The 18,679-nt window shown below is 38.7% G+C and overlaps 1 protein-coding gene across 1 annotated transcript in view; it reads right to left on the bottom strand.

Moving 5' to 3' along the window:
* Positions 1-3,214: 3,214 nt before the first annotated feature.
* The window catches only part of LOC137271764 (uncharacterized), a 30,409-nt gene continuing 14,944 nt past the window's right edge, over positions 3,215-18,679 (bottom strand). The window contains exons 2-9 of the mRNA XM_067804168.1: positions 14,564-14,632; positions 12,030-12,067; positions 11,563-11,589; positions 8,097-8,134; positions 7,667-7,774; positions 6,319-6,442; positions 5,616-5,781; positions 3,215-3,315 (exon numbers count right to left, since the gene is read on the bottom strand). Coding sequence (XP_067660269.1) covers positions 3,215-3,315; positions 5,616-5,781; positions 6,319-6,442; positions 7,667-7,774; positions 8,097-8,134; positions 11,563-11,589; positions 12,030-12,067; positions 14,564-14,632 — 671 coding nt within the window. The remainder of the gene's footprint in view (positions 3,316-5,615; positions 5,782-6,318; positions 6,443-7,666; positions 7,775-8,096; positions 8,135-11,562; positions 11,590-12,029; positions 12,068-14,563; positions 14,633-18,679) is intronic.

The raw sequence follows: 18,679 nt of genomic DNA, 5'->3' as shown, positions 1-18,679 counted from the left end.
ACTCTCACGCTTGCTTATCAGTACTTTCACTAAACTGCGTCAAGTTATCTAATTGACATATTCTCCAAGCAGACTGTCACCAACCCTCGACAACTTCAAATCTCACTTAAAGACTTTCCTTTTTCTAGAATACCATCACTGCTAGATTTCTGTGTACCCACTCATTTCTAAATACTGTGTATATTCCCTTACAGTAGACACTTAGTGCCTGGAGTATTTTCAGCGCTTTATAAATTCACTAATTATGCATGTATAATTATACAAATTACACTGAAGTAACAGTATGTTTTAGGAAAATAAAATCTTTTGTGCTATTGTATGTTGTGTTTTTCTAGTTAAATTTCATATTTATTACTTGGGTGGAAGTTTTCTATTATTCAACTGAAACTGGGTTAGAATTGGCCTTCACCCCTGTTTGTCTAAGTGTAGACTAACGGAATCAGGTGGTCAGGTTCACGGACTCGGCTGACACGTCACTGTATCCCTATTGCGTAGATCGATGTTCATGATGTCAGTCACCTGATTGCATGTTCCTGACTTGATTATTTACTAACTGTTGTCATAGATTTGGAATATTAGTAGAGAATTCAGTGATCAACATCATGAGCATCTCTCTATGCAATTGGAATACGATAACATGCATCAACCAACACACTGATCCTAGCTAATCTGAATTCCCCTTGGTATCTGGAAAAAACTCGCTTGGACATAATATACATTATACACACTTCAAAAGAAGTTCAGCAGGTCATTTCGGTATGTTTTGACAGCAATCGCCATGAAAACAATCCCTATGCCTGAATTCCGTTAATGATCTGGTTGTTGTGTTTTTCGCGCAAACGCATACCAAAATGTCTTTGTAAACCTCTACCATAAATAAATGAATACGATACTGAAATAATGTATGCACAAAAGGTTTTCCACGTAGTGCATGCGCAGTAAATGAGAAGCCTGACTAGAGACATCGACTATAAAAGGCCAAACTCGTCACTTCATTGCGAAATTTACGACTTAAACGAAATAACAACTGCCAAGATTGAGAGAAAGCGTTATGGTGTGGGGAACCATGTCATACACGTGCACATCAGAGCTTGTGGTGGTTCAAGGCAAGTTTGCAGCAAATCGCTACATCGATCAAATCCTGCGACCTCACCTCCACCCAATTTGAAACCGCCAGGGGGTATCAACAATGCTCGACTCCACACATGTCAAGCAACTGATACAAGGGGATGTCAATAAGTTTTGAGCCTTGCATAGAAAAACACATAATACTGGTATGAACCACATTTATTTTTCAACATTGACCCCTTGTGAGTCAAGACACTTGTTCCATCTTTTCTGCCAGTCGCCGATGCCATCTCTGTAGAAGGCGCCGTTTTGGTCCTCAAACCAAGCCTCAGTAGCAACAATAAGCTCATTATCATTCTGAAATCTACGACCACGCAAGTGTTTCTTGAGATTTGGGAACAGATGGTAATCACTTGGTGCCAGGTCTGGAGAGTAAGGGGGATGCTGCAAGATTTCGTACCCGCATTCCTGGACAGCAGCGGCTGCGACGCGAGAGGTGTGTACTGGAGCATTGTCCTGATGTAGAAGAATACCTCCTCTGATCTTGCCCCGGTGCTTCTCCTTGATTGACTGTCGCACTTGCCTCAACAGTTAGCGTGATATTCCCCATTCATTGTTCTTCCTTTTGGTAAGTAATCTATGTGGATGACGCCTTTGCTATCCCAGAAGACTGTCGCCATTACCTTCTGCACTGATCTGGAGGCTTTGAACTTTTTCTGGGAGAAGTGGGAGAAGTGACATGTTTCCATTCCATCGATTCTTGTTTGCTCTCAGGATCATAGTGATGGATCCAGGTGTCATCACAGGTTACTAGCCTAAAGTGAAAATCTTCTTGATTCTTGTTGTATCTGGTTAGCATGGAGTTGCTTATGGTGACCCTTGCTTGTTTCACTTCATCTGTAAGCATTCTTGGCACCCATCTTGCACACACATTAGACATGACGAGATGTTCATGAAAAATTGTCTCGATGGATCCGTGTGAAATGCCTGTGGTCTCCTCTAACTCGTGGAGTGTGATTCGATGATTTTCCAGCACAAATCTATGCACTCTGTCAATGTTTTCCTGACTAGTGCTTGTTGTTGGGCGACCTGGACGGGGGTCATCTTCAAGACTCTCTCTACCATGCTTAAATTCATTGACCCATCGTTTGATGGTAGCAGATGAAGGGGAAGACTTCCCATAAACTGCTGAAAGCCTTTCTTCAATGTTCTTCGCCGAGTTTCCTACAAGAACTAAAAACTTAAACACTGCTCTATAATCAATTTTATTTATTTTCACTGCCGTGAGAGGGGTCTCTTTCTGTCAATGTGAGCTGTTCAATAACTTCTGAGAGTAGGATGCCAAAACTTGTATATCACATCAGCTACACCCCAATGTTCAATGTCGTACCATTGGCTGTGACACCTGGGTATGAAAAACGCTCAAGGCTCAAAACATATTGATCCCCTCTTACCCATCTCTCCCCTACGTCAAACGGCAATGCCCTTCCCTGATTTTCCAAAGCGAATGATCTGAACCCGATCAAGCTCCTGTGGGACAAACAAATGTACCATTTGGATTAAACTATGTTACTAAATATAGCATTTGGACCTAGCTGTGTTTACAAGATGTAGCATTAATTATGTCTAAACTGTGCCACCAAATGTGGAAAAATTGATACTAGTAATACGTGTTACCAGTCCTAGTGTTACCAGAAGACTTAGCTCTTCCGCATAATGGAACATTAAGACTAAAGCGCATAACTGGATGTAGAAATAAGACTAAAAGGTGCCACCAGATTTGACTACACTGTGTCACCATGTAATTGATTATATATTAAGACTATATTTTCACAACAGATATTATCAGTCAATGCCCCCCACTTCACATTTCATGGGGCCGGTCAGGTAGACTAAATGTTAAAGCGTCTACTCTTCACGCCGAAGATCCGAGTTCGATTCCTCACATGGGTACAGTGTATGAAGCCCATTTCTGGTGTTTCCCACAGGGATATTGCTGAAATATTGCTATGAGCGTAAAATGTAACTCACTCACTCACATTCCATGCCAACATGTAGATATAGCTGCACTTACGAAATTGTCAACGTGGTAGTCAATAACCGGTTTTACTTTTTAATTAGTGTCTGGTATAATCTATGGATGGTCTTATTGCTGCCTAGTAAGCCGCTTGATGATATCACTGTGTGCCGGGAAGTCCCGTATCAAGTCAGTCGCCCGACCCAGTTTCCAGTCCTTGAAGTCAAACCCTGGAAAAATATTAGATGGTGATTAATAATTATAATAATAACCGTTTATATACGTCAATATATTCTGGAGATCGAGGTTTGATTAATGTGGAGGCTCTTCATGATATTGTGTATTGCATTGTGCAGGGAATTCCATAGCAATTTGAAGCGTGCCAAGGTTGTTGGACACAACCTGAAATTTGAGGTTGATGTTCTTGATGGCCATGTTCTTCTGGGCGTACAACGATTGGAGTAAACCAGGTGAAGTCCTTCACCAAGTTTGCCCAGAGTCGGTTACTTGTGGGGAAGCATTCTGAGGATCCAGTCTACGTGCAGTGGCGGTACAGACCTTGAAGATTATTAAAGAGGAAATGGGAAACCAGTGCAAGGTTTCGATGGAATGTGTGATGAGTTCATTTCTAGGAACAGAGTAACAGTCCAACTGACTCCTTCGCCTGGATGAAGTCGGTTGGTCTCAAATGTGAAACTGAAGGTTTACTTTTTGTTCAGGACCAGTCATTTCCTCCCACTCGCAATCGTCTAAATGTGACTTCTACCATATGCATTCAGAGTGCAATACAAACCAGGTAATCAGAATGATGCTGATGTACTGACACGACTCCACAAGAATAAAGTCACTAAGATAAGTAGCACCCGGTCATCTATTCTAGCAGAGGAATATGTAAATTTTCTAACACAAAGATCGGTGCCAAGATGAATCAGGCTAGAAGAGATCCAGAGACTGTCAGAGACTGGGCAAGAGAAATCGGAACTATAGAGATGCAATCAAGAGGATTCGTGGGACAAACTGTACATGGCTCAAAATCATGTATTTCTAATCACGCTACAGGTGGATGGAGAACTAGTATGAAATAACATTTAAACGTACAACAACTATCCATTACTTTTATAGTGTTAAATGTGTACAGGGTGCGTTCTGTATGGAATGTGTTCGACTACATTTTGCATGACTCCAACATTCCGTCTCATAAACCCGTGTCAACACAAATCGTCTCTGTTGTGGTATGATGTACTTGCAACACACACCCAGTATTCATGAAAACAGGTCGCACGCTCTGTTGAGCGCGGGCAATTTGAAAGGACAGGAGAACACGTGAGTTGTCAAGCGCGCTCAATTCAAACTGGACTAAACCAATTATGGATCAAAAGAGAAGAGAAGAGTGCAGCCACAGCGGTTCATAAAGTATTTTCTGATAATCATCTTGGCCAGCTCTGAAAGAAGATCTGAATCTCACATGCCTGAAAACATCTTAGACATCTTCTTAAATTGATCAATATTACCTCCTAAGTGAAGTAATGATCTCATAGGTATATTGCTGTGATTGCTACAGTTAGCTCTACACAGGCATCTCTTTAGAGCTGCTATTTTAAGTGAATCGATAAAGGAATGACTATCCGTCGTCCTAATTCCCCCTACCCGGTAGTCTTTTTTCAAAGTTACCCTATTTTGTCTGGCTTCCCATTCCATACAAATGAAAAAAAATGCTCCAAGTTTTTTATTAAACATACATTATGTGAAAAAGTTTGTGGATTCATCATGTGTTATTGAGCACGGTGTAGATGTTCAGTGTCATGGTGGAAATGTGACGAGCGGAAAAGTCACAATAAGAATCATCTACTGAGAGTTCAGTGCATGTAGTGTCGTGCATTGGTGAAAGTGCTGCATCTCCCAGCGTGTTTAAATCAGGTGAGAAAACCCCTGACATACAGGATGTGTGTAGTGGCAGTGGAGTCAACCAACAAAATATAGAGATTATGTAATGTATGGAATAGTGAAGAAGTCAGTGGAAGCATTTGCGTCTACATCCAGAACTAGCCAACCAGTTGACTGACCATTGTTTTTACTGTTTTAAATAACTAGGCCTTTTTTCTTTTCTTTTGTTAAGAAATAAAAGAAAAAAGGATAGTGAATGAGGGAATGTAATGTATCGGTGATAACAAGGTGTGCAATTAGCATTAACTGGGTGACCGGGAGCAGCATGACCTGTATGTTAACTGAGGAATAAAGTATAGGACTTTCAAGGCGTGTATTGAACTCTCCCTTGGCAAATAAAGCTTTGAAACCCATTACCCTTTGAAAAAACAATGGCTACCTACTCGCCTGACTGCATCAACAATTGATTACTCGGGTGGTCCAGCTCGCTGACTTGGTTGACATGTCATCACATTGCAAATTGCAAAGGTTGATGCGCAAGGTAAATCACTGGACTATCTGGTTCACAATCGAATATTTTCTAACCAGTTAGAAATACTTGGAAGACTACAGAATGCGGTGACAGACAACAAACAAACCAGTTTACCTGGAAAGGCAGCATCTCCGATAAGTACAAATCCGGATCCTTGTATAGCCTCGATGGCGATCCATGTTGAGTGTGGCATTATTGTTTCATATACACAGTCAGCATCTTGAAGGACATCACACAGGGAGATGGTGGTGAGAGTGCCGCTATTGTCGATGGTGTGGACCTACGACAGAACATAGTTCACGTGCTTATAGCTATAGAATTGCACATCCAAGACTGGAAGACCAAATATGAAGATTTATCATTTTCGGACAGTGGTATTTAGTTTCAGGTTATTTTCTGTTTTAAGAGGACGCTGATTCTATTACAGCGCACTGATGTTAGTTAGTTAGTTAGTTAGTTAGTTAGTTAGTTAGTTAGTTAGTTAGTTAGTTAGTTAGTTAGATAGATAAATTCAAATATTGCATTTTAGGATCACCTTAGCTTTCCCTCCTGCATGCCTTGAACATAGACTTGAACATGCAGGATTGGAAGACCAAAGATGAAATATTTATCATTTTTGAACTGTAGTATTTAGTTTCCCGTTATTGTCTGTATTAAGAGAATGCGAGACAAATGCAAATTCTAAGATATACGCTGATTCTATTACAACACAATGATTTTATTTATTTATTTATTTATTTGTTTGTTTGTTTGTTTGTTTCTTTCTTTGTTTCATAAGATTAAAAAATTAAAAAATGCATTTTATGGTCATGTTCACCTTAGCTTTTCCTCCTGCATGCCAATAGTAGATCTGTTCTTCCTTCAGCCAATGCCAGGCACTGAAGTCACCCTCCTCCAGGAGATAGTATATATTGCTCCCTGCTGACCGGACCGCTCGGAAACTGAAGCAGGAGCAGGAAAACAAGATGACCGTTTTTGCACGATCAATAATTAGAGAAAATATTGAAGTCTGTTATCATTAGCTACCGTGCGTGAATACTGCGCAGTGGCTGGCTCTCTTAAGGTGCAAAATATCATTTCGGTTATGGTAATATTTTGACCGATAACTGTTTGGTTTAACTGAATAACCCCCGTTCGTACTGACCGATTTACATCAAAATAGTAGCTTTGGAATGTTCATGTCATGATTTATAGTCCGTTTGGCCCAAAAGCGGACCGATGAATTGCAATCTTACTCGAAAACTAATAAACATAACATGCTCGATGAAACGCTGATCATAATGAGAGCATAATACAAACTCTGTCAGGTTTTTTGCAGAAAAATTCTCCTTAAAATAAAAAAGTTGTTAACAAACTATCACTAAAATATTGAAACAGTTCACTAATTGTTAGTTAGAGATTGTTGTTTGTTGGTCTGTTACAGAATGCTAAGTCAAGGAGTGAGGGGTCGGACGGCAGGGACTCCGAACCAACCCCTAAGCATTCATGTACTGGCACACATACATTCAAGGATATTCAAGGAACACCAAGTTTATATTCTCATATTCTTTATTCTGTCTCACTCCATGTCTCAAACTTCAACTTCACAAACAGACAGGGCAGACTCCTACAACGCGCAGGAACGGGGTGGCGTGGGCTGGCTTCCCTCACTTAAAAGCGCACGCCCTTCTATCGGCGCCAAACCTGTCTTTTACATGGTTCGAGCCTCACCAGATCTTGATCTCATGTTTCAACGCATCGTTTTTATTCCTTAAGCCTCTGTCTGACTTTGCCCTCATGAATATTTTGTCTCATGAATATTGATTGATTTGGTTTTGTTTCAATGTAAGATTACTCTGATAAGATTACTCTCACATATTCTCGCCATATTCTCTCGACACTTTCTGTCCCCAAACCATGTCTAACCGCTATGACTCACGATCAAACCTGCAAGTCTAAATACAGAATCTGAAGTAACTCTCTCATGGTTTCAGGGAAACATTTGTACCCTGTAAAAATCTATCGAAGTATCGATAGTTTTTTGCTTCTACCATCGATTAATTGCTATCGAATCAATACAGTTGCAATCAATCAATAGTTCGATGCATCGTTACAGCACTACATACAAGCACTCAGTGCAACGTTAGCAACAACCTAACAGCAAACAAACTCCCTCACTCACTTACTCGGGTTCGGACACCGTGACACTTCTCTCGCTACGCCAGTTCTCTGAGAAGAACCCGCCCTCAGGATGTGGCTTGAGGCCCAGCCGTTCAACTAGTATTTGTACAAACCTGAAATGTGATGTGATGCTCATAACGATATATATGCTGAAGAAAGTATAACGGGTTCACAAGGACAAGCGTTCCTTTATTTATTTCCAAGGTGTGTTCGCAAGCTTTGTATCGTATATCTTGTAAAGAAACCTGGTAAAAACATGAGAACACTTGTGCATTCATGTGATCAAATATTTATATATTTCATTCTGTTAAAGCTGAATATTTGCTGTGTAACATTAAAATTTATTTTTGTGCTGTGAATATACGTTATCGCCAGGAAGAAGACCATTCAGATGGAATATGAGTGCGCTTTAAACAACATGTCAGTCATACGTACGGATTTTCAGATATGCGACTCTCATGTTCGGCATGTGCCTGAATAAAAATGAAAAAATAAACAGGCTCTCAAACAGGTTTGAGATGGGATTGCCCCTTTTATGCCTATCATAAAACATGAGCGGGGAAATTCGAATTGTCATTATTAATCTAAGTTCAACAGTTGGGACACGGGAAAATATTCTGAAATTGACATATACTACGACATGGGAGCAAGGTTATCGCAATTCAGCTTGTTTGGAGGCTGTCCAACCTGCTGGAACATATCTCGCAAATACTAATTGCAGCTTGATCATGATTACAATAATGTTATTTAGAATGACATGAAAGGTTATTAGACTGTCCATGATTTGATTTGTTTATCGTGTTTATCCGTCCTGGGTATTCATTCGTGAAGCAATAAAGCAGATCATTCTGATCACTTATCACTATTCATTTCTTTCCGCAACCTCTTTGAAGATGTCTTTCCGGCTTTCACCGGAATAACACGAGTGGGCCACGAATGATCTCCATTCGTGACCAACTGGTGACATTACTATCATAAAAGTGGAATTTTTAAATGAGTTCACTGAAAAATGTATGAATGATCAAAAAAGGTCAGACTAAATATTCCCTGATATTTGAAGTATATGCCCAATGTTAAAGACCGAAGTTGATTAGTTACATACAGGTTCAGTACTGTCGGTTTGAATCTAACAGTGATTTTCCTAAACTTGCTGGAAGCGCACGTACAATCCCCCTGGCCAGCCCTACGTGATCGTCTGACATACACTCAGTTGGACCAATTAGAACCGTTATGTCACCTAACACATGTGCGTGTGTTTGAATCTCCCACCGTCAGTTGCATGATTCTTATCAAGAACTCCACATTGGACAACACAAATCTGTTTGCTATGTTCTTAGTACCTTCATTATGACGATATGTGTTTGTCCTGGTTTTTTTAAACAATAACATAATGCCACAAACGATGTAACTAGTCGGCATTATGTTTATCAAAGCACCGTAACCATTGCGCGCGCTCTGATTGGTTTGTCGCGCGATCTGATCGGTTTGTCGCATTTTCGCATATAACAAGCATGCAGATGGGGGCGAGTCTTCATGGAGTTTGCAGAAAGGGGCGAGTAGGGACGAATGGAATGATCTCATTGTCCTCGTCGTTGTTGTATTTTTGTGTCCTAATATGATTTAAATATCATTCTGACCCGTGCACGATCATACAAAGTGCAGATCTTTGTTTGTCAAATTTCTATTTTGAAAATGTTTCAGATGCAAAGTAACTTAAGAAATTACTTAAAGACTATTATCAAGGTATTTTTAAGAAAGATATTTTTATTTGTTTTAGCCCTCCCGTTCTTTTGCATAATTAGTGTCACTTGTACCAATACGGTTTCCTCAATGTATTGCAATGCTATTTATTTGCCAATACACAACCTTACTAAAGGCCACTTTTTACCCGGGTCTTCACCGTTGTCACTAGGATAAGTACCAATCCAGTAAATTCTGCCATCAATGACAATGTACTGGTCACCCGTTCTCAGTAGGGAGGTGCAAATGGGTAAGCGTCGTAAGTGAAAACCTACACAAAATCTGAGTGAAAACATGTTACATTTAAAGTTTGGCGTATGGTCTAATACGTATGATTTTTTAAGCAGCACTATTTTACAAATAGCCATACAGCTGTTATTTAAATGTGGCACCTTGAATTATAAAATGTTATAAAATGTTATTACATGATACGTAATGTGATGAAGTATTTGAGTATGACTTTGGCATACATCTCTGTAACATACGTCTCTGCCCAAAACTTTAACAATATGTGTGTCAACAGACTTCTAATCCTTACTACTCATTATGACTTGTTTTCTATAAGGCCAACAAACAGTCTCAAATCAAACCCGATAACAAGATTAGTTGACAATCTGAGGGCGCAGTAGATCAAATAATGAGTAGCAAAATCATTGATCGATAGCCTGTTGCAAGAACAGAAATGTCATGAAAATGACCAGTCACGTTTTGCAGTACAAACAGTAACCTATGTAACCCAACGTTCAATTGTTTCAACTAAGATTTTTATTATAAAGAATAATACTTGTTCTGACCTTAAAACATGAATTAAAACACACCAGGATCCTTTTCTTCAGGTTTACAAGGTCCTAGCCTTTCTTCCTTTACTGTTTAGTCCTATTTAAGAAAAAATATCAGGATAATCAATATTAATTTATCATCATAAATTTGTCAAAAGGAACATAGCAGGACTGTACCCACGATCGTCCTTTGTCATGAAGACCGGTCCTTTTGCTTTCTGCCTTTACCGATATTCTGTCTGAATTTCTGCTCTACTTTTTCCCACTTGGAATAAGAAAGAAATGCGTAACATGAATACATTTCGATACATACGTTAGGGCATAATTATGCTCTTCCGCATGACAAAGACCCAGGATTAATTCAAACGTTATTACAAATATATTAACTCTGCTCTATATGCTAGTAATGTACCTTTCATTTGTACGCCAATTCTTCCATCCCATCGAACAATCCAATATTCATTTCAATAGTCACATCATTCAGAGAGGTGGCCATCTCTTTACTAACACATAATCATTATGTGAAAATAAAACATCATTAAATAACACTTATAGCCAGTTTAAATATTATTGGTTTGAAAAAAACAAAACTTATTTCTGGTTTTAAAAGGACCCGTGAAGGTCACGGGGAAAAATTGGCACGGTTGCCATAAAAGGCGACTATGCTTGTCGTAAGAGGTGACCGATGGTGAGACTCGCTGACTTGGTTGACACATGTCATCGGTTCCCAATTGCGCTGATCGATGCTCATGTTGTTGGTCACTGGATTGTCTGGTCCAGACTCGATTATTTACAGACCACCGCCATATAGCTGGAATATTGCTGAGTGCGGCGTAAAATTAAACTGACTCACTCTGGTTTCAAATGAACTGGCATTTACATTGTACGCTTGAAACATTCAACAAATGTAGTTACCTACGTTACCATCTACAACGTATGTAGCATGTTACTACCAGTTGACGCCCCAGCACCGCTTTCCTATTTGTTAGGATGGTAGTTAAAACACGGAATGACGATATGAAAGAATTACGCTTTGTAAAATGTTTAAACATGACGTCTTCAATTAAGCATGCTATCACGTGATTTATCAACAATATTACCTGATACGACTGGTTTCTATCGCAGCTATATTGTTTCGAACACTTAATTCTGTACTTTCTAGTAACGTGTGTACGTGTTGTTGGTATAATGTTTTGCATGAAGTGGTATAAAAACTGAACTTAATTATTGGCATGATAAGAGTATGTATTGCTTGATTTCTACTCATTTTCTTTATGGTGTTAAAACGTATTTTCTTCAATATTTATCAAATGTTATGGTAAAAACCTGTCGTAATTAAACTGGTAAATCTTTTGAGTATGAATAATTGAAATTGTACTTACCTTAATCCAGAAAGGTACGCTTCGACACTGTCATCCAGAAAAACACAACGTATGTATGAAAAGTTTGGCGACACTAATCTAATTTGAAAACTTTGCCTTCTTATCTGAGTGCTGCATAATAAGTATATTGTTCTTTAAATACTTAAACTGAAACCCAAATTGCATAATCAAAATGACAGTAGTAACTTAGGTGAATCGTCTCCGACATGGCGACAGTAACGTATGTATCGTTTTAACAACTTTGACTTTTCCCGCATTTTCAGTATATAATTACAGAAGACCTGAAACAGTGTTTATTGGGTATGATGAGTGTATAACTTTGTGCATAATGATATATACTGGGCACAGCCTGAGCAAATGGCTGGCGGCATCAATTGCACCTCATTAGTGAGAATGGGTGTGGTGCTCATGAAAAAACATTTACTTCGTTCGGAAAAGCATTAATGTTTAAACTCGTCTTCTCTCACCTCTACGTCAGCACCTGCGGCAGCATTTCGTGAAGATCCTGGAACGAAATTCGTCAATAATAGAAGCGTTGGTCTTTCGAGGGATAAGATACTGACGTACAAAAGAAACTAAGCATCTGGAGTTTGGGAAATATTTTTCCCAAACAACGTAAATATTTTATATGGGTTTTTGTGACTTCAGTTCACAAACATCTTGTACGTATTGCCTAAAAAAGCCAAACACTACTTTCATTGGTGCGCCAGTTTACTATCCATTTATATTGTCAGTGGATGGGTGAGTTGGGTTTTATGTCGCTTTTGGCAATATTCCAGCAATAACACGGCAATGGACACCAGAGATGACATTCACACATTGTACCCATCCATTATAATAAGACCCATTAGAACCATTGTTTTTCATTACAAACAGGCTCATTTATATATTTTCACTATTAAAATGGGCCATAAGTCGGGTTAGTAGTTTTTATTCAAGTTTATTCAGTTTCTGTTTGCGATTGATTTAGGAAACTTTGCATTCGTGATAATTTATAGGGTTTTGTTCTAATTTTTTTAGCGTTTGGTCTGTATTTTGAAAATTTGGCGAATCGAGATACGTAGCATATCGTAACCAACGTATTCACATACGTACCCGTGAGCCCTCGTCGATGTTAGAAAGTGGGATGCGATCAACCAAGGCAGTGACCCTGACCACTCTTACACATTAGTTGCCTTGACGACAAGAATAGTTGGCAGAAGACTCACGTGGACCTTCATGGGTTAATTCTATACACTAGATCAGTAACTGTTGAAATAGTGACGACATTGTCAGTGGCTGACTTGTCCAAGTTACTTAGATCGATACTCATGCCGTTGTTCACAGGATTGGCGGGTCGAGAAAATAATCATCTCATGATTGTAAACCCAGTGACTGTTTCGTGCAATCTGATTGGTTAATTGAGACGAACAGTGCCTTGGCACACAAGAATATATCATCAGATAATAGTAAAGTGATTGAAGAACCATAAAATAATATCTTTCAATAATCTTGAATAAAACATTATCTGCTCTGCACATTTCAAGCATTCGCGTATTTAATTTGGTACAATATTCCAAGTTCAAAGATTATCATTCAGGGAAAGAATACCTTAAGTATCGATGACTTTCACTTTAAGCAAAAAAGTAAATCAAATAGTAAAAGTAAATAAAGTGAAATAAAGATTGCGAATCCTGATAATTTTACCTTGCAAATGAACATTTAAATATCAGAACTGTATTCAACTTAGGATAAATGTTGTTTAACAAACGATCATAGATTCAAATCGCTATTACTGGTTTGTATTACAGATGGTAAGGACAGTAGCTGGAGCGGTGAAACAAATGCACGTGCGGTGCTACAACCCTACTTGCTCTCTGTGTTTCATTTAATGTGCATACACCCTTGTCATACAAACCAATCATAGCGGTTTGAAACTGAGATCTGATTGACTTGGCAAGGTAAAACTATGAGGATTTGTTATCTTAATTTCAGTTTATAGGACTTGTTAGAGTTTAGAGGTTTGTACTGGATCGGAGCAAGATGGTTGCCATCGTTGTCTCAACCGTGACTGGAGCAGCGTTTTTAATTGGCATTGGTTTTCGTTTGTCTGCCAATAACACTACTAAGCTGATCACATCTGTTTTAAGAGATGTGCTCTGAAAGGGCAGATTTGTTGTCAGCCTTTTCAACTGATGTTTAATAAGGAGATACTAAGTCCTAATTAGAAGATACTAAGTCCTAATTAGGAGATACTATGTACTTATTAGGAGATAATAAGTACTAATTAGGAAATATTATGTCCTAATTAGGAGATAAAAAATTCAGGCTTTGGCACTAGGACGCTTCCGTAAGATCCTTTACAGAGGCCAACAGAGTAAAAATTGTGCAGTGTTTTCAACTGTCACAGCGTTGGAAGCGCTTGTCACAAAAACCGAACCGAGGCAAGCTGGGCCGCCATTTTGTTTCGATTTACTGCCACACCTTTCTAGTATCTATATGTTATGTATATAGGTCATACTTATATAAACATCAGACTCGAGCGCCTGTGGGGACCGACTCTTCTTTGAAGTTACGGAAAGGGGCGAGTCAAAACCATGTGGTCATCCATGACTGGACCAGTCCAAGTAACGTTACGTGAGGTGGAGAAGGTAGCATAAAATGGAATTCTTTCATTGTCATTGTAATTCCGGAGGTGTTGCAGATTAACACGAAGACGTGTAATATGTTATTGTTCAAGCTTGATTTAGAAAAGAGTTACACTGTTTTGTGTATTATATTGAGTGTTATCCATTTCGAATATGACTTAACTTATCCCCCCGCCAGATAATAGCTTAACCCCTCTTCTTACGCTTAATAGGCAAATTTTAGCGTTTTAAACGCTGACGCCGAAGGTCTTAAACGAATCAACATTGATTTGAATGTCAGCATGAAGTTTTAAATGCTAAAATTTGCTTAAGTTGAATTCCAATGAAACGCGGAAGTATCAAAAAGTTAAAGGAGTGAATTAACTCACTCTCACCGTATATAATAGCAGGAAGGCAAACCAGGACGGCGACGGAGAACAGGCTCACAAGCATTGTGTCTGTAACTGAAATGGAAATGTACATAACGACATACATGAAGTGTTAACCATAAGGCAATAGTGCTTATGCAACGCCATGGACAATATAAGCCTTGATCCCAGTCTTTAACGTTACAAGCCCTTGAGGTATTAACATTACCCAAGATAAAAGATACTAATATTTTCGTTATATTCCTGTAAATTGACAATTGTCTATTCCCTCTTTAATCACGTGATTATTCCTATAATTCACTATCCCTAGTATTCTCCAACAAATGTATTTGTTTTGGAATTATAATATAGTACATAACATGCACATGTTAATTACTACAGCGTTTACATATTTTTATTGGTTCCAAAGGTATACAAAGTATTGTTGGGAATTGCTTGAATTCTCACGATTAATGATTGGATCATTACCAACCAAGAATCATCGAAAAATATTGGTTAGCGACATTTTTATAATTTTCCTGTACAGTGTGTTACTGCAGGTAAGTATAACCTGATGCAACTTGATACTTTAAAGTGATGACTAATATACCATGAACATACACTTCCTGAAGTCTTCAAGGAATACTGAGTCATGACTTTTCAGTTTGTGAAGAGAGTTTTCCAAGAACGAAACATGTTTCCAGGCACTGACAACTTCGAACATATGTTCCACAGACAAGTGTTTCATAGACCAAATCAGTAGTTCCAAAATCGTTTGTGTTTGATTATTAGAAAATATGATCGATTGTTTGGTCGTTTGGTGACTTCAACTAATCTTCGATTGTTTTAATCAATCGGACCACCGCTAATATAGATACCCGATGATATGGTGTGCAGGTAAGATATCAATACATTGACATATTCATAAACATCCATAAATCGTTGAAGAGATCATGTATAGATTATGTCAGGTACAAATTGATACAGTTTAGAGTCGTGCATGTACTGAGGAGAGAAGGCTGTTAGATACTACTTTATGAATGTACTCAAATCACGTCACTGGTAACAAGTCCACGAAAGAATACAATTTAAAATCATACGACTTATCTAACAGTCAGTTTCTACGATCTCCTCTCCATATCTTCTAACTCATACCGCAGGTAATAAAATCATTGTGCCGACCCATAGATGCATCCAGGGTATAGTGGAGAGTTATCGGAATGTATACCCTGGGGATATCGAGGATATCCCTTCCTTATATGCCTTGAAGTCTGACCTAAAGACTCATCTCTTAATAACCACTGATAATTGTCCACTCGGTTTTTGTTTGGGCATAGAGCATACGATGTGTGGTGTGGAGTTCATTGTTAAGAAATTGCTTGTGTCTATTTGAATGGTTATTGAACTCACAAATAATGATGTATAACTTGACGAGTTTTACGTTTTAATAGCGTTGTGATTACTTTATTATTATCAATAATAAAATCACTGCTAAAATTCAGCAAATATATTTTGAGATGACTTCCCCGACTGTAAGTTTTACGAAGTCGTCACAGAACCGCATTTATATTAAGGCACCGGATATATTGCAAACACAGGCAAAGTCTCTTATGGGAACCGTCTTTAGGATCCATTGTTTATGTTGAATACAGACGAAGAAACTTTTGTAAACCTGTGTTTTCATCTAAAACGTCAGTAGCCTAGTGGTTAAAGGGTTCGATCGTCACGTCAAAGCCCCGTGTTCCATTCCCCACGTGGGCACAATGTACGAAGTCCATTTCTGGTGTCCTCTGTCGCGATATTGCTAAACGTGGTGTACAACTAAAGTCACTCATTCACGTCACCACTATTCGTTGAAATATATTTAATATCGGTTACATTTATGACATGAAACATACACAACAAATGAAGGTTCAACAAGGTGAAAACCCATGACCTCTTTAATGTAAAATATATTAACTCGATTTTCTAATGTAATGCAAATGATAAATGCATCACTTCAGTGGTTAAGCAAACGTGTATGTCACGGATAGAATGAGTGTGTCAGCGAGAACACTAAGGTATTTACCGAACGGTTTAAGTATGCCTTAAAGCCTTGTAGGTTATGCCATATATAACTTGACCAAATGCCCCCTCATTGTTATTTGTGTAACTGCTCTAAAATTGTACTGGATACATGACGTTCTGCATAAAATAGAGTCAATGGCTAACGACTGAGGTATATACAAGTAATATTTCTACATTCAATTTCTCAGAACATAACCGGTCACTACGGTGGTGTTATGTATGAACAGGGCACCATTATAACTGTTTCAGTAAACAGAGTTCTCGTAGTCACATTTGTGATCTATTTCTTCTGCAGGTTGCCTCACCTTCACAGTGTTAAATTTGTACACGATACATGATGTTCTGCACGAAAACTATCCAGCTAGACCTTCATCTTTCCTACATTACCGGTCGTATCTAATGTTGACCACGTCTGTCTCTATTGTGCTGTGATGTACCTTTGGCATACACCACGCTTTGATATTTCAACAAAAGAGCTGGAACAAGTAGGTCGCACGCTCTACCGAGCGCGACCTATATTCCCTTCAGACCACAGTTATTTTCCTTTTTCAAAACATCGCCCTGGGTTGACCTGCTCGATTTTGTTGTATCCATTCTCAAGAATGGTCATCGGAGCAGAAACACGCTAAACAGCCTTGAACTTGGGGTCACATCATGTAAGGCTGGTGTCAGTACCATGTGCAGATTGGGGACCAAAAAAGAAACTTGCAATAAAGTACAGTCGGACCCTATTTTTAAGCTATCAAAATGTGGTCTGAGGTCTATCAGTACACGTACAAGTCTGCAAATGAATAAAATTCCATCAGTACTAGGCCCAGACACTGTGTAACACTCACAGAAAATTGGAAAGCCAAAACTCATGCACAACTTCACTCACACTCCCTTGACACCATGCTGTATCTATAGCATTTGAGGGTTCATTTTTGTCATTAATTCACTTCAAATACTATTATCCTTTGTCCGTAATTCCAAAAACCAAATGGAAATTGTAAAAAAGTCCAAGTGTTATGGGAAAGGACATTGGAAGTCAGTTCGCACTACAGGGTATGGTGATAAAGTATGCCACGACTGATGGAGACACGAAGTCTGCAGGTGGTATAGACAAAGTTCTGAAAGTGTTGGATGCTATATGGAAAGCTGCAAAGGCAAGCTGACCCCACTCACGTGGCTAAAGGACATTATCTAGCCTCATGTGAGAATGTTGAGTTTTGATTAGTCCACGTGACTCTGATATAATACCATGTACGGTGTCGGCTCACGAAGTCGACTTTTGGATTTTTTATTAGGCTCAGGATCGACCAGCGATCCGCTTTGAAGTTTGGGTGTTATTTTAGCACATGATTAATTGCCTGTGACGAGTTATTACAAGGCTGGTTATTACAAGGCTGGTTGATGGAAGTGAACACATCGCACACAGAAGCTGACCGTACCTAAACATGATCAAAACGATCAAAATGATGAACACATTTAATAAGAAGAAATATGATAGTGAACATTTGATTTCGAAATGGCTAATGCTCAGCTTGAACACAACTTTATTCCGACATCTGGTGATGGCCGTTATTTATGTGTAGCTGGATTCAAATATAGAGTCAACAAAAGGAAACGAGACTAGATTTCCTGGAAATGCATAGAGAAGGATTGCAATGCAACAGTATCAACCGTGAATGACATTGCCACCATGTTGAAAGATAACCACAGTCATCCAAACGTCCAAATGGATATTAAGGTATTTATTTCTTGCAGTCATGTATATTCTTGATCATACTCAGTAAGAAAACATAGCATGTAAGATGTCGATGATACCTGTGTATTTCTACACATAATGTATACATACATTTACATACATAACAGATGACATTTCTGTTTGTTTTCAGGTGAAGGAATCCTTGGAAAAGCTGAAGATGAAGGCATCGTTGAAATGAGGTTGAATTACAACAGTCTTTCATACATATATTTGGCTTGTTCTCTCATTAAGTACGCTCTCATCCGAATAATCCGGATTATACTCTTCTAACAACACGTAGACCTGTCATTGTCTCTATAATACAGTGTTAATTGCTAAAATGTCCAAAC

Source organism: Haliotis asinina, chromosome 2 (genome assembly GCF_037392515.1).
Source record: "Haliotis asinina isolate JCU_RB_2024 chromosome 2, JCU_Hal_asi_v2, whole genome shotgun sequence".
NCBI lineage: Eukaryota > Metazoa > Mollusca > Gastropoda > Lepetellida > Haliotidae > Haliotis > Haliotis asinina.
Note: the sequence above shows the minus strand (reverse complement) of the source record. Positions and strands in the feature narration are given on the sequence as shown.